The sequence below is a fragment of the Staurois parvus genome, unplaced genomic scaffold (assembly GCF_062004578.1).
Source record: "Staurois parvus isolate SC_StPar_1 unplaced genomic scaffold, SC_StPar_1.0 ptg000438l, whole genome shotgun sequence".
Classification (NCBI taxonomy): domain Eukaryota; kingdom Metazoa; phylum Chordata; class Amphibia; order Anura; family Ranidae; genus Staurois; species Staurois parvus.
The window spans coordinates 5942284-5967727 of record NW_028318234.1 but is presented as its reverse complement, the minus strand read 5'-3'; the positions used below and the strand labels follow the sequence as shown (position 1 = coordinate 5967727).

Here is a 25444-nt window from a genome sequence, read left to right as displayed (position 1 = left end):
GGAAATGCCTGGAAGAGTTCATCATCCATAGACTTACTATGGGACATCCATTGTTGGCTGCCCCTTCTGCACTAAGAATCCGCCGCTTGCAGCTCGTCCTGAGACCGGACCGGAATGACTTCTGAATAGGTAAGTATACAGATCTTTTCTTTACATGGTTACATAGAGTAGGTTGTGGATGGGGGTAGGAGTAACTTTAGCTTTAGTTAAAGCATTACTGAAATTCCACTTTAAGTGCTTGATTTTTGGTTGTTTTTAAAGATGCTTTAAATGGCTGCTGAGGGTTTCAGAAGCTCCTTTTCCTAGACATGTACTTTTGCTCCCAAAAATTCCATCATTAGTCCCATCATTTACATTTTTTTCATAGAGAGTAAAAAACTGTGAAAAAAAAGTCAAATAAATCAAAGGCATATTTTAAGTGCAGTGTTTAGAGGCAGAAAAAACCCTTCTGTTTTCCTTATTTGAGAGCGGTTTTCTGGCAGAAAACAAAACACGAAACATCCCTAAATGCTACTAAATGCTTCTAAAAGAAAAATTAGCGTTTTTTTTCTGCTAAGAGAACTGGCATTTTTTTTAAATCAGTTTGCATGGTGCCTTAAAGTAAAATAAATCATTGAGAGCAACAATTTTTCTATGAAGAATAAATGAGACTTGTTATACAATATGACCATACCTACGTTTTATAGAATATATAAGTAACATTATCAGCACATCTGATTACTTTGGATTTAATTCATTTCAATCATAAGTGATTGAACAGTACTGACTGGCATATTCAAGGCTTTGATATCTTTTTATATCCTTTTCCATCGTTATAAAGTTCCGTTACCTTGTTACGCAGGTCTTGTGACAGTTCTTTTCTGCTCCCATGGCTCAATATGTAGCCTGCTCAGTGTGTCCATGTGAGAGCTAACACACTCACTATTTAAACACAGACACTAACTGCAATTTAAAAAGTCACAGATGATAGTCTGGGGTTGTGATGTTGCTCGGTATTGGCATTCCTGAACCCCTGCTCATGGTCTCGTCATCTTTTTTCCTTCTATACTCCTCCCTCTTTTTTTATTTCTGCTTGTTTTTGGTGTGGCAGCGGATAGCTGCCTTTGGTTTGAGTTACTGTCGATGTTATACCAATGGTTTTGTCATTTTTGTGCCATTGATAGCCCCTGCATGGGCGCACCTTTTGCTCTGTTGGTGTCAGAGCCAGGGGCGGACTGACCATTTGGAAACTTGGGCACTGCCCGAGGGCCCCGAGGTCAGTAGGGGGCCCCATGAGATGCCTCTGGTGCCTTTTTCATAGGATTTTTTGAGTTTGGGCAAGGACAGGACACAGGGGCCCCATGATCCCCTATTGCCCGGGGGCCCCATGAGTTGTCAGTCCGCCCCTGGTCAGAGTACTGTTTTCTTTATATTTTTATGTGCAATTGATGGCCTCTACGTGGGCGTGTCTTGTTGCTTCTGTTTTTTTTAAATGTTTATAAACTAATAAAAAATCATTGAAATACAAAAAGTCACAGATGTTGGAAATTAACCTTTAATTGCCATGTTTATCTGCCTGTGTCACCTTATGTGTCTGTACCAAGGCCACACATTTCAGGGGATGTACATTTTTGATCAGGAACATTTGCGTAGTTTTTGTCCTCATTATGATTTAAAAAGGAGCTAAACAACTATGTGATAGTAAATGGCTTCATATGGTCACTATCCTAAAAAAAACTGTTTTTTTGGCATGATCAGTCATATTTTCAATACAAATGCCAAACTTCAAGGGTGTGCAAACTTTTGAGCACAATTGTATGCATACAGCCAGCAGGAAGAGGTTGATAGGAGTAGGCTGAAATATATTCACTTTAATAGATTTGTTTGTCAGCTTCTGAGAATGATGAACAATCATCCTTTTCTTGCATAGAAAAGTCTTTTGACCACTTGAGGCCCAAAGTTCAAATATCACACATATTGAGGAGAATAGATGGATCTAGTACCCTGCAATCAAAAATCCCTTCCCTCCACTTGTCATTCACAGGGACATATCTACCCATCTAGACAGTCGTAGGATCGCTGACATACGGTTTACAATTTGTGAAAAGATCATTAATAATTCCTGGGATTACGGGGGAGAGCAATAAATCGGATTTTCTTAAACAGGAACTGCATTCCATGATATGAAGCGGATTGCTATCATTGGCTTACTGTGATCACAATTCCCTACGCTCCCATAACCAACTTCCTAACACGCAAACAATCGCATTCCTTCCTATAGCCTCTTCGTGTTTCTATGATATTAACATGCTGAATTTGTTTTACTTGTGGCGACCCTGACCTGACACAGAAGGGTAATGACATGGCACCCTGACCCATCCACAGGAAGAGAATTAAAATTCAATAAGTAATCAGATGTACTGATAATGTTACTTATGGCATGGCCATATTGTATGACAAGTCTCATGTATTCTTCATAGAAAAATTAAAGTTACTTATTGCCGTGCTCTGGTATTGCTCTAGAAATACAAGACTTTTCAGACTGAGCTTGTTCAGTTTTTTTTTTTAGAAAAAAAAAAAGGACAGGAGAAATTAATGTCTGAACAAGAAGTACTTGTTTGTGCAAGCCATAAGAGCCTCTAATTCTGGAACATAGCTTTGTATACATGTTGCAGTACAGTGGGGAGAATGGACTCTAATGAACATGTCAGCCACTTGCCCACTTCAGCTTTCAGCCTTTATGGGCTAAGTCAGTTTTTACATTTCTGCTATGGGATTTATATTGTCATAGCTTTGTAATTAAGTAAATTAATAGGATAACAAATTTTATATATATATATATATATATATATATATATTTGATTTTTTAACAGACAAATTATTATTATTACTATTATTATACAGGGTTTAAATAGCGCCAACAGTTTGCTCAGCGCTTTACAATATAACAGGAGACAATTCGGTAACAATACAGTTCAATACAAGAGGGTTAGGAGGGCCCTGCTCCTTGGAGATAACAATCTAAGAGGGAGGGGCTAGTGGTACAAAAGGTAATAACTGTGGGGGATGGACTGGTAGGAGGAAGAGAAGAGATAAGCATGGGAGGAGGAGACAAGGGAGCTAGAGAGTAGGAGGTCGTGCGAGGAGCAGAAAGTATGGTTTGGGTGATATTTGGACAAGTGATATTGTCTTGCAACTTTTTTTTTTTAACTTTCTATGCAGCCCATCGACAAAAAACATAACAAAGTTAAATTGTTTCCTTTATTCTTTTTCCAGGTCGATCAGTGTTATTTAAAGGATAAGCTCACCTTTGGTAACGTTACATGTTACACCCTTATTTAAAGTGTAACTTGTTACCAAAGAACACCTGCCTGCACCTCTCCGATTCCCCCACTGTGACAGTAGGTGAGGGATCTTCTCCTCGCACTCTGCCCACATGGCCACGTCCTTTATTTACAGCAATCTGTGAATGAATGAACTACAGCTACCACCTGTCACCGTGGCAGACAGCTTGTAATCCTCAATGAACTGTAAGGACGCTGGCTAGTGCTCATTCATTCATTTTCCTGATGTTACATTGTATCTCTAAATCACACTTTTGAACAGTGTTTACAAATACTGACCAGAAGTTCCATTTTGACAGCAGCAGTTATAAATGTTTCTGTAGTACATTGCTGGTAAAGGCTTTGGCTGTTTGACATTCTACGTACACCCTGTGTACTTTGATGACACCTTTTTGGGCCATACATAACACACCCAAAGTCCTATATTGGTTAAAGTTTTTCTGAGGGGCAAGCACTGCAGGGTCTTTGATATTTTATTTGTTGGGCCTTAGCCCATTGGTTCCATTGTCATGTTTGTAGGTGCCTCTTCTAATCAGTGGCTAGTAACAAAAAAATTAGCAAAAAGAAGAGCTCCCTGCTTGTAAAAAAAAATCAAACAAATCCTTACTAGACCTACTGCCCATGCCACCAGACATTGTTCTGTTTAAGAGAGAAGCTAGCTGAAATGCATCCAGGTGTGTTTAATACCTGGTTCCCCTCTGCTCTATGTGGTTTCATCCATCAACCTCTATGTCACTAGAGGACACAGTGGTGACATTGTGCTGGTGGAAGGAACTACAGATCACAGTAGGGCATTAAACACACCTGTTTTTCTGCACCCGTGCAGGTGGCATCCATGTTTACCTGCACCTATATGCACATTGTATCTTCCAAATGCAGCACTTTCGCATTGAAGGATATATGCTGTACAGGAATGTGTGGGTAAATGCAGATGCAGAAGCCATTAGTGTTTAGCTGAGTACAAACACATACAGCCATTCTCTTGTATGAGAGGTGAATGCCGTGTGCAGGAAAGTGCCAAGAATTTTACGCTAGAGAAATTTGAACCCTTTAGACCAGCCTTTCTCAACCTGTTTATGCCAGATTTTCTATTAAAATAATTTTTAGGTCTCGGGGAACTGCTAAAACCAATTGTTACACCGCCTACCCCTAGCATTGATGAACAGGCAATATAGCTGGCTCTGTGTTCCTCAATTATAGCAGCCCCCTTTCATATAAGGCAAGCAGGCCTACCAGTACTCATTTGCCCCAGGTCTTATACACAAAGCTATAGTGCCTGGCTACCACGCTGTGGCAGGCACAGGCTAAGTATAGCAAACAGCTACTTGCAGTTGACAAACAAGCAGAATGGTCCAGTGGCTGTCTGGGTTCAGGGCAGGTAATATTCAGAGTAGTCATGGTCAAATCTGTGGTCAAAGGGCAGGCATAGTTCAGAGAGCAGTCAAAAGTCCAATCGGAGGTTGATAACAAGGAAATCCAAACTAGCTGACAGGGCAGAGATCAGGCGAAGGTAAAGGTCGAAGCACAGAAACAAGGCAGGCAAACAGGGATCTTGAAGAACGTATTGTAAATACTATCACAAGAATGGCACTAAGGGCTTGGCAGGCCTAAAATAGGTTTGGTCTCCACCCAGAGGCTGTGTTTACAGCAATCACCCTGTAGGTGAAGAGTCAGACAGGGAGAGTACAGTTCAGCCAAAACCGGGATGAGACCAGCAGCTGCCATGGAACAGGAGAGCGTTACATGCTTTTGACATCAATTAATTGGAAATCAGTGGGAAAAATGCCCCTAACTTTGGTGGTCTGTATAAAGTATATCCTCCCCGCGCCCCCCGTACATTGGATCTATTTGGGCATCATCAAATGAGAAGTCAATCATCCACAAACTAAAGAACCTGTCAAGGTCGTTGCTTCCACTAGGCAAACTAGGCTGCCACCTAGGGCGCACTGCCACCTAGGGGCACCTGGGCGCAGCTCTCGCCAACACTCTCTCTGTGTGGGATGCCGCCACATCATGAATGATCCTTCAGCTGAGAGGAGAGGCAGCAGAGGGGATGAAGAAAGGACAGAGGAAGATGCCTTGTGTCTGGGGCCAGCGTAGCAGCTGAGCTGCCCCTCCTTCCAGTGTTCCTCTCAGGTGCTGTCCCTTACTGCAAGTCAGCTGGTGGCTGCTAATCACTATGGAGTTCCAGTCCTTCTCTTTGTCAAGGTCCTACCTTTCCTCAGGGCTTGTGCTTCTCCATGTGCTGGCATCCATCTTAGGTGTCTGCAAAGCATTGTGGGATCCTTTATGCTTTCAGCCCCCTGTGGCTCCTCCCCCAGGAGGTGGCGGCTTATCACATATAAGTCTGCTGTTTGTAGCTGTCCATTGCTTTCTTGTCCTGTCTGTTGCACAGCAGCAACCTCCTAATTAGTTTCTCATTGCTCTCCTGGATACCGACTCGGCTTTGGCAAGACTCCTTCCTAGCTTCTGACCCCGGCTCTGGCGACCATCCTTCCTGGTTTCTGACCCCGGCTCTGGCAATCATCCTTCCTGGCTTCTGACCCCAGCTCTGGCGACCATCCTTCCTGGCTTCTGACTACGGCTCTGACGATCATCCTTCCTGGCTTCTGACCCCGGCTCTGGCAACCATCCTTCCTGGCTTCTGACCCCGGCTCTGGCGATCATCCTTCCTGGCTTCTGACCCCGGCTCTGGTGACCATCCTTCCTGGCTACTGTTCTACCAAGTCATCCGCTGTTGCTGTTGGACTTGCATACACTCTGTCTTGTTTTTGTATAATAAACCTACCTTTAATTGCACCTCCTTGTGTGTCTGGCTCCTCGCTCCCTGTCACTCTTCCCCTCCATCAGCGGAGGTGGAGCTGCACATGGCGAGGAAGGTAATGTTGGACTCTGATGTCTCGTGTCTGTGTGAGTGTGACCCAGCCTGCCATTCATCACATGTGCAATGTGTCGTGAGTGATGACATCATTACGAACCCCCAGCCTGCTCTTCTAGTGCCTGCTGGACCTGTTGATCTGTGTCAGTGTTGGTGGTGCTGTGATCTGTCACTGTGTGGGATCGCTCAGTTCAGCTGCCTGCTGTCACAGCGTTTTATCTCCCCCCTTGCTTGGGGAATTCCAGCCTGGGATCTGTCAGTGAGTGGATCCATCATCCTCCACTCACTGCCACTGTCACCCTGCCACTATCAGCCACAGATACAGTCCATCTGTGACACTGATTTTGTCTGTAATATTGGTGCTGGTGGCATCTTATGGCACTTATTTTTGCAAATTAAAATAAATTTAGCAGTTTCGTGTTTTGTTAATTTCATATTTTTTACAGGTTTTAAACAGTTGGGGGGTGGGGGGGTGCAAGTAGCTGGCCTTGCCTAGAGCGCAAAATAGTCTAGCACCGACCCTGGAACCCGTAGCAACATCTAGAGGAGTTCTATGGTTCCACAGAACCCTGGTTAAGAATGGCTGCTCTAAACATTTATGCACATGAGGCCTTATGGCAGGGGAAGGCAACCTTCGCACTCCAGCTGCGGTTACACTACAAATGCCAACATGCCTCTGTCTTTGAGAGCTATACCTATGGCTGTCAGAGTGTTGCAATGTCTCATGAAAGTTGTACTTCTACAACAGCTGGAATGCCAAGGTTGCCTACACCTGCCTTGGGGTGATTTCACAATCATGCTGTACATGCAGAAGAGCTGCAAAGTAAAGTATTAGGAAAAGCTGGAGCACGTTATAAATTGTATTTGAGAAAACGAAGATAGCACAGGAAAGATGTCACAGATATAAAGTGTTATAAAGGTGAATTTAATTAATTACAAGGATATGAAATTAAATTAAAAAATATTAACTGATAGATCCTGTGATAATTTAGGTCTCAGGGATAATTTAGTCTCTGTGATAATTTAGTTGCAGTGATAATTTAGGTCACATGTAAATCCCACTTCAAACTAGACAGACGGAGAATTTCGTAAATTAAATGAAATGCAACGCTGAGTTTATGTAAAAAAAAACTCCTCAAAGTATTTTAAGGGAAAAAAGTTCTCCGTCTAGTGTTGAGCTGGGAAAGATGAAAATATTTTTACTGGTTTCTAAGTCTTTACTTTCATACTGATCCTCTAAGATGATTCTGTGTACTGATCTTTTGACACTAAGAAGTATAAATTCTTTTCCCTTTGGAGGAATTCTCCAGAGACACATCCACATTTAATGACTGTAAATGGATGTTCTTCTCAAGTGTTTTGCCAACCGACTCATTCAACAACAGGAAAATATTTAAAGAGATTCTGCACTGAAAATAATTAATAAAGCAGTAAATAAAAGCTCCCATCACCATGCCCCCACCTACTGTGCTTAATGTAGTTGGACTGTCCATTGGAGACCACATCACAAAACGGCACTTTAGTACTAGATAAAGGCTGTGTTAAGGGCTACTAGTGTTTAAAGTAGAAACCTATCTGAGTAACAAGTACTGTGTATCATTAAAATTCCCTCCTTTTTAATATATATATATATATATATATATAGGGCCCTCGAACCCCTCGTGTATTGTTTTGTTACTGTATTGACCCATGTACTGTCCCCCACTACAATGTACAGCACTGAGCAAACCTTTTGCCGCTATATAAATACTGTATAATAATAATAATATAATATATATATATATATATATATACATATATATATATAAGTTTGTTTTCACTTTATCCCAGCTTTGCTGCATCCTGGTGCTTCTGATCTTGTGCATCCTAAAAGCTTCCTCTCTACATGCATTGCAGCATTCTATGACATTTCTCAGAAACACTTAGTAACACGTTAGCAGTGGACCATGTCTGAGTATTGAGTGTTGAAATGGTCACTTGTAGTCAGCATTGGAAGAGCATATGACAGGTTGACCACAAATGGGAGACAAGGAGAGCAATGTAACTCTATAACTGAGAGTGCGTGAACAAGGACCTTCATGACAGGATTACCAGGTATTGTGTTAAAGAAAGCTGCAGATTTGCAAAAATGGAAGATTACTTTTTGAAATTTCATCAACAAGTTAAAGAATATGTCAACCCAAAATTTCATATTCCTGATATGTGCCTATTGCAGGGCTGCGGTTAGAAATCACGGGGCCCCATACAGCCTACCTGACCCGCTCTCCATTCTGAAACAATTTCCCATATCCTGCAGCAGTTGGTGGGAGGGTGAGAAGAAGAAGAAGCAGTTAGCGCTGCTGGAGGGGCACACAGTGGGGGCCTGGCAGCAAGCGGAAGGAGATTATTTACAGGAGAAATGATCGGTGTTGTGGAGGACATTCACTAGAACAGATCCCCTGTAGTTCTCCCCTGCAGCAGCTGAAAGCTGGTGGGAGGGAGAGGAGATGATGCCAGCCTCAAGCTGCTGCAGGGAGAGCCATACAGGGAATCAATCCCTGTGATTCCCCCCCCCGCACCAGTTGCCCCCTCCTGTTCAAGATTTGATTCCTAGATCCTGGCCCTGGAACGCAAACAGAGCTGATAACCATGACAACGCGTTTTGCATGCTTGCGCTTTATCAAGTCTCGGTGATGTCACGTCCGGATCGCCACAATCCCCGGCTGACTCAGCCGCATACTGCAACGGAATTCTTCTCCCTGCTTGAGACTCTTGAGGAGCAGACGGTGCCACCGCACCATCCTGGCTGCCATTTCATGTCATTCATTTAGGATTTATCTTACACCAATTAAAGGTATACCTCCTTGGGAATGAATATTACTCAAATTCTTACAGTGCTGTTTTCTTGGACCAATATCTTCTGTGTTAGGCTGAGCTCCAGGCAAATGTTAAAAACGTCCGTTAACCTCCCTGGTATGATTATTTCAGATTTTTGGTGCTGAAAGCAGTACCATTATTTTGCATGGAAATTTGGCGTTTTACATTGTAGGCCTGTAATTCTTAGGAATAACTCACTGAAAGCTGTCCGAACAAGAGTCTAGTAAACATCCCGGTTATGATAAAACCTGAAACACGAAATCATAAATTATAATTTAATAAATAATCATAAAAATAATAATATAATAATACATTTAATTCAATAATATAATCAAACCAAAAACACTCAAAATTTGAAATATCGCGCCAAGTTCGCACATCGCTGAGCAAAGTCGCAGAATCGTTTTCAGTGTCTGATGACAAATTTCCCCATGAATCATTATCACTCAATTCTGCAAGTGGTTCTGATTTACTATCGCTGTTCTCTAGCTGGTCTAAAACCGCTTTTGACCTAAAGCGACTTTTCTAAGTTTCCAGGCAGAAAGAACAGTCAAAATGCAGGCAGGGCACAGGACAAAGCACTCGGGACAAAATGTATGTGAAATGCTTTGAAACAATAATGTTTTACTATGTCATATTCGTTTATTAGAAAATTACAGTTTCTAAAATTTTTAAATTTGCCTCCGGTTCTGGCCCCCGTATGTCCCAACGCTCGCAGGGACCAGAACACGGAAGCCGGATGCTGGCATCGGCCGAAGGAGATAGCCGGGGACGCTGCAGGGGACACATTGCGAGAGCGAAGGACAAGGTAAGTGCTGCAGGGACTCCCAGAGCAACGCCGCATGGTAAGCCCGAGTGTATGTCAGGGATACCGCTTTTGGTACTGAAATTTTACCCCGAGCTACACTCGGGAATACCGCCAGGGAGGTTAATGCAGTTATGTGTTTATAACTGAACTTGGTACTAAGCTCTACTAGTATGTTCAAATATCAAGGTCCAGCTATAATTTACACATATAAAGTAATGGACCTGCTTTGATTGGTGGATTGAATTGTCTAGTAGTTCACTGCAGCAGTCTAATTTCTCGCTCTTTAAGCAAGTGTGCCATGCATTGTGAATGGTCCCGCAGTCTTCTTGGACTTGTCACGTGTCCCAGAAGACTGCGGGAAGGGAGGAGAGCTTGCTTGGAGCAACAGTTTAAAATTGGCTAGGAGCAGGAAAGTTTTAAATAACAAGGCTAGGCCTAAATTTCCTAGAGACAAAAAGCACAGGCTGGGGCTTTAGTTAAAAAATGAAGATGTCCTGCATAGGATATAGCACTATAAAATTGGGCAGCAGTGGGACAGTTTCAATCATTGATAATAGGGCAAAATGTACTAGAGACAAAGAGTACAGGCAAGTGTTTTACAAGACATAATAGACCAAACATGGCACAGATGTGTAAAATTAGCTAGTAGCAAGACAGTTATAATTAGAGATAATAGGCCTGGATGGTGTACACCTAACTTATATTTTATCATTGATAATAGGGGGTGTGATGAATGTGAGTGATAAAATGTAAGGTAGTTTAGGCACATGCTGTTCTTGCACTTGGCTACAATTTTTTTTTTCAAACAATGTGCTGCAAAACAGAAGGTTTCAAAATCCTCCATTGGTGTCTTGTAGTGAAGGATATGAGATGGTGGATGTAAGCTCTAAAAGTGCCGTACATAATATATCCTTTCCCCAGGTATTACACAGCTGAGAAGTTCATGCCCCTGGAGAGTCTGGAGTGTGAACACATCTCCACCCAAAAGGGGAAGATCCACTTTAAGACATTATACCACCCTTCTCTGCCTAACTTGTCATGTAATTTTGAAGGACGGGTAGGTACATAATTTTGACGGGTACCCGCTCCCACTAGACCTAAGCAATCTGAGCAGAAGTTCTCCTTCCATCCTCTCTTCCCCCAGTCTTCTGGGACACGTGACAAGTCCAAGAAGACTGTGGGACCATTCACAATGCACGGCACGCATGCTCAGTGGGCACCCGGCTGTGAAGCCGCACAGCCAGCTGCCCACAGTTAGGAACCTAGAGACACCAGATACCTAGAGGATAGTGAAGAACTAGCCCGGGTGAGGACGGTGCTGGATCCTGAGACAGGTAAGTGTGTATTTATTAAAAGCCAGCAGCTATAGGATTTATAGCTGCTGATTTAAAATTTTTTTTTTTACAGACTGAACCTCCGCTTTAGATTTTAAAACCTTGTTTGTTAAGTAATACCCTCTCTGGGAAAGATCTACAAAAAAGTTGTAACAATCATGTTCTAAAGAAGCAAATGAAGAATCCGCAAAAGGTAAAGGATCAAAAGACATTAAAACAGAAAAAAATAGAAACAATTAAAAAAAACAAACAACACTAAAATAGCTGGTAATGAAATAATAAAAGTGGACAATTGAATAATGTGTCAATGATGTGGAGACAAAAAATCAAAAACCACTGTAAATGTGAAACAAATGAAATAAAAAGAACTAAAAAAATAAAATTAAGTTAAAATAAACTATAAGAGATTGAATTGTATAACCAGGCTCATTTAACCTCCCTAGCGGTATTCCTGAGTGTAGCTCGGGGTAAAATGTCTGTACCAAAAGCGGTAACCCCGAGCTACACTCGGGCTTACCATGCAGCGCTGCATAGGGAGTCCCTGCAGCATTTACCTTGTCCTTCGCTCCTGCGATGTGTCCCCTGCAGCGTCCCCGGCCATCTCCTCCGGCAGATGCCGGCATCTGGCTCCTGTGTTCCGGTCCCTGTGACGTCGGGACGTACGGGCGCCGCCGCTGGCGGCGGGAAATTTGAAAATTTTAAAAAACTTCATTTTTTTCAAAACGATTTTTCATAGTAAAACATTGCTGTTTCAACCCATTTCACATACATTTTGTCCCGAGTGCTTTGTCCTGTCTCCTGTCTGCATTTTGAATGTTCTTTCTGCCTGGAAACTTAGAAAAGTCCACGGCGTCTAAAAAAGCGTCCCTTTAGGTCAAAAGCGCGTTTAGATCAGCTAGAGAACAGCGATAGTAAATCAGAACGACTTGCAGAATTGAGTGATAATGATTCGTGGAGAAATTCGCCATCAGAGACTGAAAACAATTTTGCGACTTTGCTCAGCAATGTGCGAACTTGGCGCTATATTTCAAATTTCAGTGTTTTTGGTTTGATTATATTATTAAATTAAATGTATTATTATATTATTATTTTTTATGATTATTTATTAAATTATAATTTATGATTTTGTGTTTCAAATTTTATCATACCCGGGATGTTTACTAGACTCTTGTTCGGACAGATTTCAGTGAGTTATTCCTAAATATTACAGCCTACAAAAAAAAAACTACATATTTCCATGCAGAATAATGGTACTGCTTTCAGCACCAAAAATCTGAAATAATCATACTGCCAGGGAGGTTAAATGACTGTATTGGTTTCTATTTCCTCATTACACCTTGTAGGATGAAGGGTGTTCAAGGAAAATATTCAAAAAGTCTCCTGCTCACAGAGCTTTTTGAATTTCTCAGCTTTGGAACAGATATTTGTGATGTGGTCTATCACCTGCACTTGTATTACATAGAAATCTGCTGTTTTTGCCTTACAAATATATAGTACATACAGTATGTCTAAATTGGGGTAATTGAACAACCAATTATTTTATGTGGGCAAGAAGATTTCCTCTGTCCTGGTGACATTTTATATTATATTATATTTAAAAAGTTGACATTTTATCATGTTATTCGTGTGTTGAACTAAACTCCCATTATTTGGGGCTTTTTAATATTATGATGTACTATCTATACTAGGGGTTTCCATACTTTTGAAATAAAGGGCCAGTTTACTGTCCTTCAGATATTAAGGGGACTGGACTGTGGCCAGCGGGAGTAGAAAATGCCCTGGCATTGCTGGGTGTAAACAATGCTATAGGCTTGGTGGTCAGTGGTCGAAAAAAAATGAGATCATTAGTGTCAGTGAGAGGAATAATTCCCCATCATTGGTATCAGTGGAAGGAATAGTGTCCCATCATTGGTGTCAGTAGGAGGAATAGTGCCCCTCATTGGTATCAGTGGGAGGAATAGCACCCCATCATTGGTATCAGTGGAAGGAATAGTGCCCCATCATTGGTGTCAGTAGGAGGAATAGTGCCCCATCATTGGTGCCAGTGAGAGGAATAGTTTCCCATCTTTGGTATCAGTGGGAGGAATAGCGCCCCATCATTGGTATCAGTGGGAGGAATAGCGCCCCATCATTGGTATCAGTGGGAGGAATAGTGCCCCATCATTGGTGTCAGTAGGAGGAATAGTGCCCCATCATTGGTATCAGTGGGAGGAATAGTGCCCCATCTTTGGTATCAGTGGGAGGAATATTGCCTCATCCTTGGCATCAGTGGGAGGAATAGTGCCCCATCATTGGTGTCACTGGAAGGAATAGTGCCCCATCTTTGGTTTTAGTGGATGTACTTGTACCTCATTGTTGGTGTCAGTGGAAAGACTAGTGCCTCATATCAGTGCCACAAGGGCAGAAGGAAAAGTGCCACAAGGGCAAAATAAAGGCAGGCAAAGGGCCACATCTGGCCCACGGGCCGCAGTTTGGGACCCCTGATCTACACCACGACCTGAATAAAGAGAAGTTTCACAGACATCTTCTTTCAGTAAAACAAACACTAATGAATCTTAACACGTTTTCCATTGTTGTCTAGGCCAGATCTTGACAGTGAGTGGGTTGCCATAACAGAGCGTGTGCAGATGGACTCCATGGTTCTGAAAGGATTAATTTCCGACACCAAATACCAGTTTGCTGTAAAGGCAGTGAATTCCTTTGGAGAAAGTTTACTCAGCATTCCTAGCGAAGTTATCAGGACCTTCCGTAAGTAAAATTCAGAAATATCCTTATTTTTATTTTTTTAAAGAAGTTTGTAACTTAGAGCTGGCAGAAAATTCACTTCTGAAGCAACAAATAGCTCCTGGCTACATTCAGCTCCCACGTAGTGTAGTGGCCGTGCTGGAGATTATTAAATCCGAGCTATTGGTAATATTTTCCAGACTTCAGAACAAATACTAATCCTTTAGAAGCTTTCCCTCCTGGGGGTTACATTCACGCTTATATTTGGATCACTGGCCACTGCTGTTGTCACCTTCTGCATTATTAATAGATGGAATCACACTGTGGAGGACAACATAAGGGGACATTCAAGGCTTGAAATTGGATGGTCTTTCACTGTGAACTCTTAACATTTAACCTGTCCATGATTGAAGCATTGCAATGTGTCTGTGACCTTAAGAATATCATTGTGCTGTAATAAGCCAAGTTTTCAGAGAATGATCCTGTAATTCAAGAGAATCTATAGTCTTTCAAAGTTTTCTACTTTTTGTAAAATACACACAAACACCACAGTCAGACTTGGAAATGCAACCTTAAAATAACCTGTACTTTGTCAATGCATTTAAATAGAAATCAACAAAGTTGGGTCATATGTTTCTCTGTACCCAGAAGTACTTGATATTTTTTTGGGTCTTTGCACTGAATTGGCAAAGTACAAGTTTGACATAAACTGATGCAGGTTTGAGTATTTATATCAATCTAGAGTTTCATTCAATCTGTTGTCACATTACTGCTGTCCTGGGTTACATGCGCATGGGTAGTTTAGCTTATGTGCACCAAATCCTGATGTTTTCAGTCCAGTCTCCCTGCCAGCAGCATGTCAAAGTCAATGGCAGCCTGAAATATGCATATCCTGGATTCTGTGTCAAACGGTACTATGTTTAGGGCCATTTACAATCACTGGCCACTTTATTAGGTACACCTGTTCAATTGCTTAACACCAATTGCTAATCAGCCAATCACATGGCAGCAGCTCAATGCATTTAGGCATTTAGATGTGGTGAAGATGATTTTCTGAAGTTCAAACTGAGCATCGGAATGGGGAAGAAAGGGGATTTAAGTAACTTTGAACATGGCATGGTTGTTCGTGCCAGACGGGCTAGTCTGAGTATTTCAAAGAACTGCTGATCTACTGGGATATCACTCAAAACCATCTCTGTAAACCACAGAGAATGGTCCGAAAAAGAGAAAATATCCAGTGAGCAGCAGTTCTGTGGACGAAAATGCCTTGTTGATGTCAGAGGAGAATGGGCAGACTGGTTAGAGATGATAGAAAGGTAACAGTAACTCATGTCAATATGAACCAAAATCTCTGAGGAATGTTTCCCACACCTTGTTGAATCCATGCCATGAAGAATTAGGGCAGTTCTGAAGGCAAAAGGGGGTCCAACCTGGTACTAGCAAGGTATGCCCAATAAAGTGGCCGGTGAGTGTACATTGAGGAACATATGTACAAGAATGCAGAAATTGTGCATTCCAATATACAGTCATGGCCAAAAATATAGGCACCCCAGCATTTCTATCAGATAATGCACCACTTCGCCCAGAAAACTGTTGCAATTACAAATGTTTAGGCATTCTCATGTCTATTTCTTTTGTTTGTATTGTATGACACAAAAAAGTAGAGAAACAACAAGCCAAATTTGACACCTTCAATGCAACACCCTCAAAATGGACTGGACAAAATTATTGGCACCCTCAATTTAATATTTGGTAGCACACCCTTTAGAAAAAAATAACTGAAATCAATCGCTTCCTGTAACCATCAATGTATTTCTTGCACCACTCTACTGGAATTTTAGACCACTCTTTTCTGACAACTGCTCCAGGTCTCTCAGATTGGAAGGGTTACTTTTCCCTTCTGCTGTTTTGAGATCTCTCCACAGGTGCTCTATGGAATTGAGATCTGGACATCTGGAGATTGCTGGCCAGTTCAGTACTCTCCAGCACTTTATCATAAACCATTTCTTGGTGCTTTTTGACATGTGACAATGATTGATGAAGGGGTCCTGCGTGGCTCTGAAACCTTCCTTCTGTAAATAGGATGTGATCACTGAATAAAGCTTTGGGCCCATTTGAAGATTCCTGGTATGCTGGTAAAATATCTTCCGCTTTAAATGTGAATGGTTCAAGGCCGGTAGTCGCTAAAGCATCAACTGAGATTCACAACAATTTCTCAGGAATGTGTGCATTTGGGAATATTGTGTCTGGCCAGTTTGTACTTCTCAGGAGAGGATCTACAAGGCCCAGCAATCCCAATAGCACATAGTCACTAGCACGGGCGGACTGACAACTCATAGGGCCCCCGGGCAATAGGGAATCATGGGGCCCCTGTGTCCTTGCCCAAACTCAAAAAAGCCTATGAAAAAGGTACCATGGGCATCTCATGGGGCCCCCTACTGACCCGGGCCCTCAGGCAGTGCCCGAGTTTCCAAATGGTCAGTCTGCCCCTGGTCACTAGGATCTTACAGCAAACCAGTACTCACAAGGCCAGGGAGAGCAGCTGTACCCAATCATCTTTCTCCAGGTGCCTTCCAGTGTGTACCAGATCCTTAGGTGAAGTTTCGGGGTGTCCGGTACCTGCACAGATGTAGGCCCCTGGACCTTGATGAACAGCAACTTGAAGCAGCAGAATGGCAGAAGGTAGCAGGTATCCACCCCCTCCCTGAACAGATAGAATCCTTTGGATAAGACCCTGCTGTTCTGCAGCTTAGACTATGTATGTGCTCCTAAGCCACCCTCTGAGCACTCCTCCCCAGGGATTGGCTGCAGCATTAAAAATATTCATGCTGTCCATTTGCCCTGCTACACTCCCCATGCTCCAGAACTTTCTGGAAGGCAAGGAGGAGCAATTAAATTTGGGGTACCAATCGTTCCCTTGAAAGCTGCTGCGGTGTTCTGTGTGAATTTCAGAGACAGGAAAGAAACCTCTACTGCTGGCTAAGCTTTGTGATTCCTCTTTGACATGGACTGTGTTGTCTTGGACTGGCTGATGCCTTAGTACCTTGCACGATCAGGTCTATATAAGGAATGAGCGGCATGCTATCCAGTAAAACTCCCTGAAGAAGTCACATATCCCTGTGGGGAAATATGTAAGGGCGGGGCTTGGATGATGTCACAACACTCGGTAACACACAGAAGTGCAGTAACATCTAGTGAGAATGTTGATGCATATGATCGCAAGATTCTTATATACATGCTGGCTATATCTGGTGTGATTCAGCACCTATTTTAAAGGAGAGGAGAAGAGTGCCAAAAAAAGGAGGAAAAGAGCAAGAAGAATTGAAAACCATAAAGAATATCCACTACAAGTGAAAAGTGTTCAGGAAGAAATGGCTGAAATTCAATAGTCCACATAAAGGGACAAAAGCCTTTTTGACCAAGCATGTTATGTGAGGTCAGATCATCCAGATGTGAACACATCTTGTGGCGGTTATGCACAGACTAGATCACTGCAGGAGAACATCTGGTGAATGTGCGCAAAAAAGCAGAATATAGAGGCAGCTAAATGGTTAGCACTTCTACCTGGCAGTACTCGGGTCGTTGGTTTGAATCTAAGCCAAGGCACGACCTGCCTGAAGTTTGCATGTTCTCCCTGAGTTTGCGTGGGTTTCCTCTGGGAACTCCGGTCTCCTCCCACACTCCAAAGACCTGCTGGTTGGTTATTTGTCTCCTGTCTGAATTGGCCCTAGTATGTGTATGTATGAATGTGAGTTAGAGACCTTAGATTGTATGCTCCTGAGGGTCCAACAGAGCACTGGTTACAGCTTGTAGGAGTTTTCATTCTCCTGTAGGAGGATGTAGAACCCCTGACCCTCTGTCTGGACAGTGCTGATTGGCCCTGTGCTGATGCACTCTCCCAAGAAAAAAAAACTCTCTAGCAATACACACGAAACTGAGCAGCTTGCCCCAGAGCCTCTGTTCTATCAGGAGATATTTAGTAGACACTGGAAGTAGACACTGGAAGTATCAGAGAAGTCAGGATCAAACATCCTTTTTACACAGTGCTGAGGATTAACCCCTTGGGTTCCACAGTGAGTATAATAAGCATGCTTTACTGCATATACAGACTGATTTTACTGTTGTGGTTTTGTAACACTTTAAAATCCAACCTGTAGCCTGTGAAACTCAGAATAGCTAAAAGAAATGAACAACTGCTCCAATGACTACAGAGCAGCCTAAAAGACTAAACTTACATAACATCCTAGCAACCTGACTGCTAGAGTGCTACTACAAAATGAATGATCATGATTTAAATATCCAGCAGGAATGACAGTCACAAACACCCTATAAATGTACTGCAATCTCTAGGTGGCTTAACGTTAGTTTACCTCAACAAGTTTTCTGTACGTACTGATAAAAAATAGTCACTGAGTGAATGATTACAAAATAATAATTTTTTCCTATTTCTCTAATAAAGATAAAAAATAGTCACTGAGTGAAGCACCTACTAATATATGGATAAACCATCATAAAAGTATAGCGCAGTAAAAATGTAAAAGCTGCATAAAAATTCCTTTGAGATAAATTTGATAATAGCAGCTTATTATATACGTTCATTGAAAATACATGTTTATTTCCTGTAAAGAAAGGAATGATTACAAAATAATAATTTTTTTCCTATTTCTCTAATAAAGATTTTTTTGTATTATTTTCAGTATGGCCATAACTGGTTGACATAACACAAACAACTTATTGAAAGCCATGAATGTCGAGTGTGGTTGTAGATGATGATGCTTTAAACACACAATATGTCAGAGAGCATTCCTTGCTGAGTGTTGCTTGACTCTTAAATAGAATACGATATAGCCTTCTCCTTGTATGGTTACCTAGAAAATCCTTTTAAAAATAACAAAATGAAGGTTTTGGCGTGGCCTGGTAAACGTTCGGACCTAAATCCAAGGAAAGGCTGTAGGGTGTTAGTTCACTTTTTGCAAAAAGGTGAACTTACATTTTAAATACCTTTACAGCTCATCACTTTAGGGTTAACCACAAACTATTTAGAATTATTGCTCTCACTCTAGCGCACATGACAATATAAACCATACATGTGTGCCCTCAGTGAATTATTGTATTTCTTTTTTTTTAACAGTGTTTAATTTATTAAATGCGCTTAAAGTGATACTAAAGGCTCGTCTTTTTTCTAAAATAAAAAAAGAGGTTTATACTTACCTACTCTGTACTCTACCTATCTACCTACTCTCAATAGTATTGCACAGAGCGTCCCCTTTCCTCCTTTTTTGGGGTCGCCCGCTGGCATTCTCTGACCTTTCTCTTCTCAGTTTACCCCCATGGCAAGCTGCTTAGTATGGGGACCCGTGTGTGGGCTCTCTCTTGAGCTGGTTTGTGTGCACCCATAGACACACACAGCTCAGCCACTGGTTCCTGCTGCTGCCTCTGTACCTGTGGCAGCAGGGATAGAGAACCAGCACTTCTGCAGATGGAGCAGCGTAGGAGAGTTACAGGACTCAGGTAAGTATTTAGGAAAGGGGGTGTGGGGAACAATTAATAGAATTTTTTTTACCACAATACAAAAGGATAAATGACCTTTTGGCTTTAGAACCACTTTAAGTTTATTGCTATCAGAAAATGGTAACAAGCCCCCCTATGTGATAGCATTGGGCAGGTGACAGGTACCCTACTTACTTTGACGCAGTTGGCCAGCTTAAGCATGTATTGCAATATGTGTGAACTAAATATCCCTATTTAATGCATAATCTGCTTCAAAGGGTATATACCAGTGTGCAGAGGGTCCTTCAGACTTTCTAGGTACCCTACCTGGACACATCAGCTTGAATTTTGACAGTGCTGAACCTAGAAATGAGCTGAACCCTGTTAGGTTCAAATTGCGCAAATGATATCCGGAATGTATGATCTCCGATCTCCTCCTACTTGGCATCCTGACAGTCATAGTTGTGGTCCCAAGCTAGAGTGAATGGATTTTCCTATATGAAAACTACATTCACTGTTAACATATTAGAGAAAAAATGTCCATTCTTCTCCTTCGAATTTAGAGCTTAGAGTTCCAGGCTATGGAACTATGTACTCTTCACCTGCTCCCACCCCCCTTCTAACTTCTGGCTGGCTTCAGTGAAGAGGAGAGATTGCCAACAACAGCTGCAATGCCTGGGCGGTAATGTCCCCCAAAGGCTCACTATGCGGCATCCATTGTCAGATGTCCCTCCTCTCTCCTGAAGCTGCCGCTGGGAGCCGATCACGTGACTTGACCAGAGCACCTTGAGAATAGGTAAAAATAAGAATCTTCCTTCTACAGTGTAGTTAGAATAGATATTAGAAGGAGGGTTGCAGCAGATATAAGATGAAATAGTTCTAGCCTGTGTGGGCGCTACTTAGGGAGCACTAGTGGGGACACTGTGGAACTACACTCACCATCGACTGAATCACAGTACCCCATGAGGTAGCCCTACTTTAGGCTGATGACAAAACCCATAACAGAGTTCTTGGTTTGTTTAGCAAACAATTTAATCACCAGTGGTGATTAAATACCATCAAAAGAAAGCTCTATCTGTCTCAAAAAAATTATAAAAAGTTCATATGAGTACAGTGTTGCATGACTGTGCAATTGTCATTCAAAGTTCGACAGCGTTGAAAGCTGAAAATTGGCCTGGGCAGGAAGGGGGTGAAAATGCCCGGTAGACAAGTGGTTAATAGCAAAAAAGTAAAAAATATTGTTTTTTTTTCTGAAAATTGTTGGTCTTTTTTTGTTTATAGCGCAAAAAATAAAAAATGCAGAGGTGGTCAAATACCACAAAAAAAAGCTCCATTTGCGAGGGAAAAAAAAGGACATAAATATCATTTGGGAGCTGTGTTGCATGACCGCGCAAATGTCAGTTAAAGTAACGCAATGCCATAACACAAACAAATGGCCTGGTCAGAAAGGAGAGGGGAGGAATCCTCTGGAGGGCAAGTGGTTAACAAAATGTCGCTTCCATCTGTCTCCTCCACCGAACAAATAATTCCCAAATTGAAAATAAATAACACAACTTTGTACAATTGCTGTTCATGAGAACAAATCTAGAGAAGGTGGAAGTGTCCTTGCTGTTTCCACATGTTATTCATTATTCAGCCGCCGACATAAAATGCATCTCCACTACAAAGACACTTTCTATTTGCGCTTGTGAAAGTGAATGGGCGGCCTCTGATTGTTTGCAAATTAGATCATACATAACTTTTCCTACATTTGCTTATGGCTGTGATGAGACACCATGGAAGAAGGTGATGATTATTTAAAGTGTGATCCTGGGAGAAATGGCAACAGAGTATTTTGTTTCCCGAGAGGCTGATTTTCATTTCAAGAGAAATAGCGGATGACACTTCGATGTTTGGGGACTAATAAAGCTCCCTTGTGAGACTTGTTATTTCTGCGCAGCAAAACAGTGTAAAAAGAACAAAGTACAAAAAACAAAAACAGCCTCTCAGCTGTATTTTAAAGCCCTGAAAAGTTATTCAAACCCTTCTCTGCATTGCTTGCCCTGTGCAAAAATCATTTACTTATGAAAAGATTTTATGTAATAATCTTGTCTTTAAATAATTGAAAATTATAATAAGGCGAGATTGATTTAAAAAAAGGAACAATCCAACACACAAATCTGAAAACAAGGAAATGGACCAACATTTTCCAGTCTGCCAGTATATGTGCTGGGTCATATGTACAATACATTAGTCTTCTATGAAAAATGATGCAGTTGCTTTGGATATAATAAATGCAGTGACAATTAATGCCAAACAATTGAGTAAATAAATGACACAAGATATATAAAATTAAATACCATAAATAAATGTTCAGCCCCTTTTAAGTGCTTATAGGTTAATCGAAAAAAAAAAATGAAAATTACATAAAGCCCATCAAATAAATACATACATAAATGTGAAAAAAATTAATATAAAATGCATCAAAATAATAAATGAATGTGAATAAATTAATATAAATTCCACAAAATTCAAACACCAAACAAATATCAATCTTGGTGCTCCTAAAATACTTAAACATGAATACAGTGCATAGGTGCATATACAATACTAATATGATATCTATATATTAAAACTATATTCCCAAAAATGGTGCATGTAAAATCACTGCCACATTTGTGATGCTCCACATGCTCATTGCACAAACTCCTTACCAAAAATGGAGGACCTTCAAACTATGGGAGGTCAATGCAGCATATATTAGATGAACCAATGATCTCAGCAGCAGCAGCTTGGAATGCACAGATCACCAACTCTATCAGCCAGGTTTATAATGTCTCATTAATTATGCCCAGAGAAAGGAAAAAATAAAGCAGACTCCATCATGTAATACCATCAGATAAGCTGTTTATTTGAATGAGTATGGGAACGCACGGTATAGATAGAGGAAACGAGCATACAACTGACACTGCCACATTGGAATTGGCATGCATGACGATGTCATGAGTAAACTCCGCCCAATGTGTTTCATTGTCAATGAATGTCTTTAGGGGACAGGTGTATAACCTATGACATCTGTATAAGTCTTATATAATGCAGCTCAATGGGCAATACTAAAGGAAACCGCAAGATCCTTTCATAATTCACTTCAAGGGCCACTAATCACAAATAATTGAGTTACTTCTAATCTAACCCTTAGGGCAGTTGTCATCAGTAAAAATAGTCTGTTGAGCTGCAAGCCAAGCACACTCAAAAACCCTGTTCAGTGACAGTATTGCCTTCTGAATGCTTGGCAGCCACTACATTACCACTTTCTGAAAAATGATCCATCGCTTTTCAGAGAATGCCATAATTGTAAACAAGCCCTAAAGTGAACCTATGGCCAAGCTATACACAATGAAGTAGATACATATCCCTAAAGTGGAAATAAGCCACTGCAACAACAGAAAAATGTTGGCCCCCAGAAGATGTTTGCCATAATATTCCAGTACGAACAGCATATTAGCAAATTATTGCAGGTTTACCTTGCAAGTGTTGCCCTCCAGCTCTGCAATGTCAGTACTCTCCCCTTTTCTTAGTGCTTCCATTTTCTTTCAGGTTCAGTGTCTTCAGCCTTTTGATTGGCCCAGACCAGGATGACATAACTTCTGTACATCTACACAAGAGTTACATTGTCTAGGTACACAACCTTGCATTGAGCAACTGTGCATTGAGCTGCACATACAATATGTGGATCAATGTGCACAAACACTGAGAAGCAGGAGGAATCAATAATGACAGAATAGATAGCCACGGTTGCTTCTATCATAAAAAGTTTACCAGTCAGTGTTTTTCAAAAAGAAAATACTTCTGCTTTAACAAGCAGTAGATGAGCTTTAAAGTGTTAGTTCACCTATATAGAAAAACTGTAAAGGGGACCTGATCCCAGACACCATCCCCACCCCCTAGCCCCTGCTGTGCTTTTCTCCAGTGATACTGAGCTGTCAGGGCTCCCGCAGCCAATCCAGCGGTCCAGGGGTTTGACATCCATGCAGTTCTCCCTCTTCTCCGTTCAGAGTTGCCAGGACAAACCAGATGGATTCTGACTGGTCAGCACTGTCACAAGGATTGCACTGACCAGTCAGAATCCATCTGGTTTGTCCTGAAAGTGCTGACGAAGAAAAGAGAGAGAAGTGGGGAATTCAAAATCTTGAATTGCTGGAGCAGCTGCAGGAGCCCTGACAGCTCAGGATTTCCCCAGTTTTTCTGTAAAGGTGAACTAAACCTTTAAAACAAATCATAACTGATCTTTGTAGCTGCAGGCACTAAGGAGGAATTAATCCTCAAAGTGTACAGCAGAAATACTAAAGCAGTGATTAGCAGCTCACCTCCCTCTGCTCCCTACTTCCAGAAGAAACTCAAGAGCCTTCCAGCTTTTGAATCTCTAAGGTAAAATAGATCACTTGGATGCTTCTGCTGTAAAATTTGAGGATGAATTCATATGCAGTGTCTGTAGCTACAGAGTTCAATAAGAACTTGTTTTAACACTCATTTATCACTTGCTTAAAGAGATGTAAAATGTCAATGTCCATAGCCTGACCACAGGTTCATTTTAAAGTAAACCTATCAAGAGAGAATTACAGGGGCTGCCATTGGTGATCTCCTTCTGAAAATGCTAGTTTGCCAACTGTGATGATAAACCACTGAATTCAATGTTTTCAGGTATTAACTTACAACCCTGAACAAGCATTAGGATCAGGTAAATCAGAAATGTTTTTTCTTATACTTGTTTCAGATCATTCACTCAAAGTAATGAAGCAAAATACCATTTTTGAAGAAATGAATGAAGGCAACCTGACCCCTAAACTGAAGCTCACAAATTTTACAACAACATTAGGTTCAAGGTGACATGGGAAGTTGAGTTTGCATAGGAGGTTGCATAAATATTAGCATAACACGCACATTTCACATTGTAATATACAATATGGCAAAAAAGTATGTGGATTTCACTCCATTGTATTAAATTTTGGTGTTTCCAGTGAAGGGCACATGACATTTTAGCTGAATTTGAGCTTCTAACTTTGTGGTAACAGTTTGGTGAAGGCCTTTTTCTGTTCCAGCATGACTGTTCCACTGTGCAGAAAGCCAGTTCCATAAAGATATGCGTTTAATGAGTTTGGACAGAGCCCTGACCTCAACCTTACTAAATGCCCTAATTTAAATGCAAATTGTAAGCCAAGTATCTTCATCCAACACAAGTACCTGACCTCACAAATGTTCTTTTGGCTGAATAGACACAAATTCCTACATAAACACTCCATTATTGTGTAGAACGCCTTACCAGAAGAGTGGGATCTGTTATAACTACAAAGAGGGCCAACTTCATGTTAAAGTCCTTGTTTCTGGATTGGAATAGCCATTGAGCTGATATATTTGTGGTGGTCAGGTGTCCACAAATGTTTTTCCATACAGTGTATCTTAATTGTACAAATGGCTCAAAAAATTAATAATGCAAAATGTATGTAAACATCGTGAAAAACAATTGGACTTAAAGGATAAGCTCACCTTTGGGTACATGTTACGTGTTCCACCTATTTTTAGGGTGGAACATGTAACATGTTCCCACTACTGCAGCCTCTCCTGGATACACTGCCTCCCTGTGACAGCAAGCCAGGAATCTTCTCGCCACACTCGCTGTCACTATGCAGCCATGATGGGCTCCGCCTTTTTTGCTTTAAAGAAATAACTGTTTGTTTCACCAAGTCCTTTGTAGACTGATTCTGTGTTCCTTAAGGGACAACCGCTCCAACATTTTTCACCCAATAGGCTCAAGCTGGTCATAGATGGATCAAAATTCAGCCAGGTTCAGCAGGAACCAGATGAATTGTCATCTGTGTGTGGTCAGTGTTCAAACTTCTGTAGAATGGGTTTGTTGGAAAATGTTTCTCAATCAGTGGCTACAGCCAGTGGGCTTTATATGCTGGTCAATGCATTATGATTGTGGAGAGTCAGAATATGTTTCAGGGAGGATTCTTCTATCCACCAAAATTGTGTGGATGAAGGAACCTGTTTA

General features: G+C 41.4%; 1 protein-coding gene across 2 annotated transcripts in view; it reads left to right on the top strand.

Annotated features, from left to right (window-relative positions):
• The window catches only part of EGFLAM (EGF like, fibronectin type III and laminin G domains), a 240501-nt gene that overhangs the window by 128520 nt on the left and 86537 nt on the right, over nucleotides 1-25444 (top strand). For both annotated transcript variants that reach the window (XM_089687830.1, XM_089687829.1), the window contains exon 7: nucleotides 13781-13947. In XM_089687830.1, the coding sequence (XP_089543956.1) occupies nucleotides 13781-13947 (167 nt within the window). The remainder of the gene's footprint in view (nucleotides 1-13780; nucleotides 13948-25444) is intronic.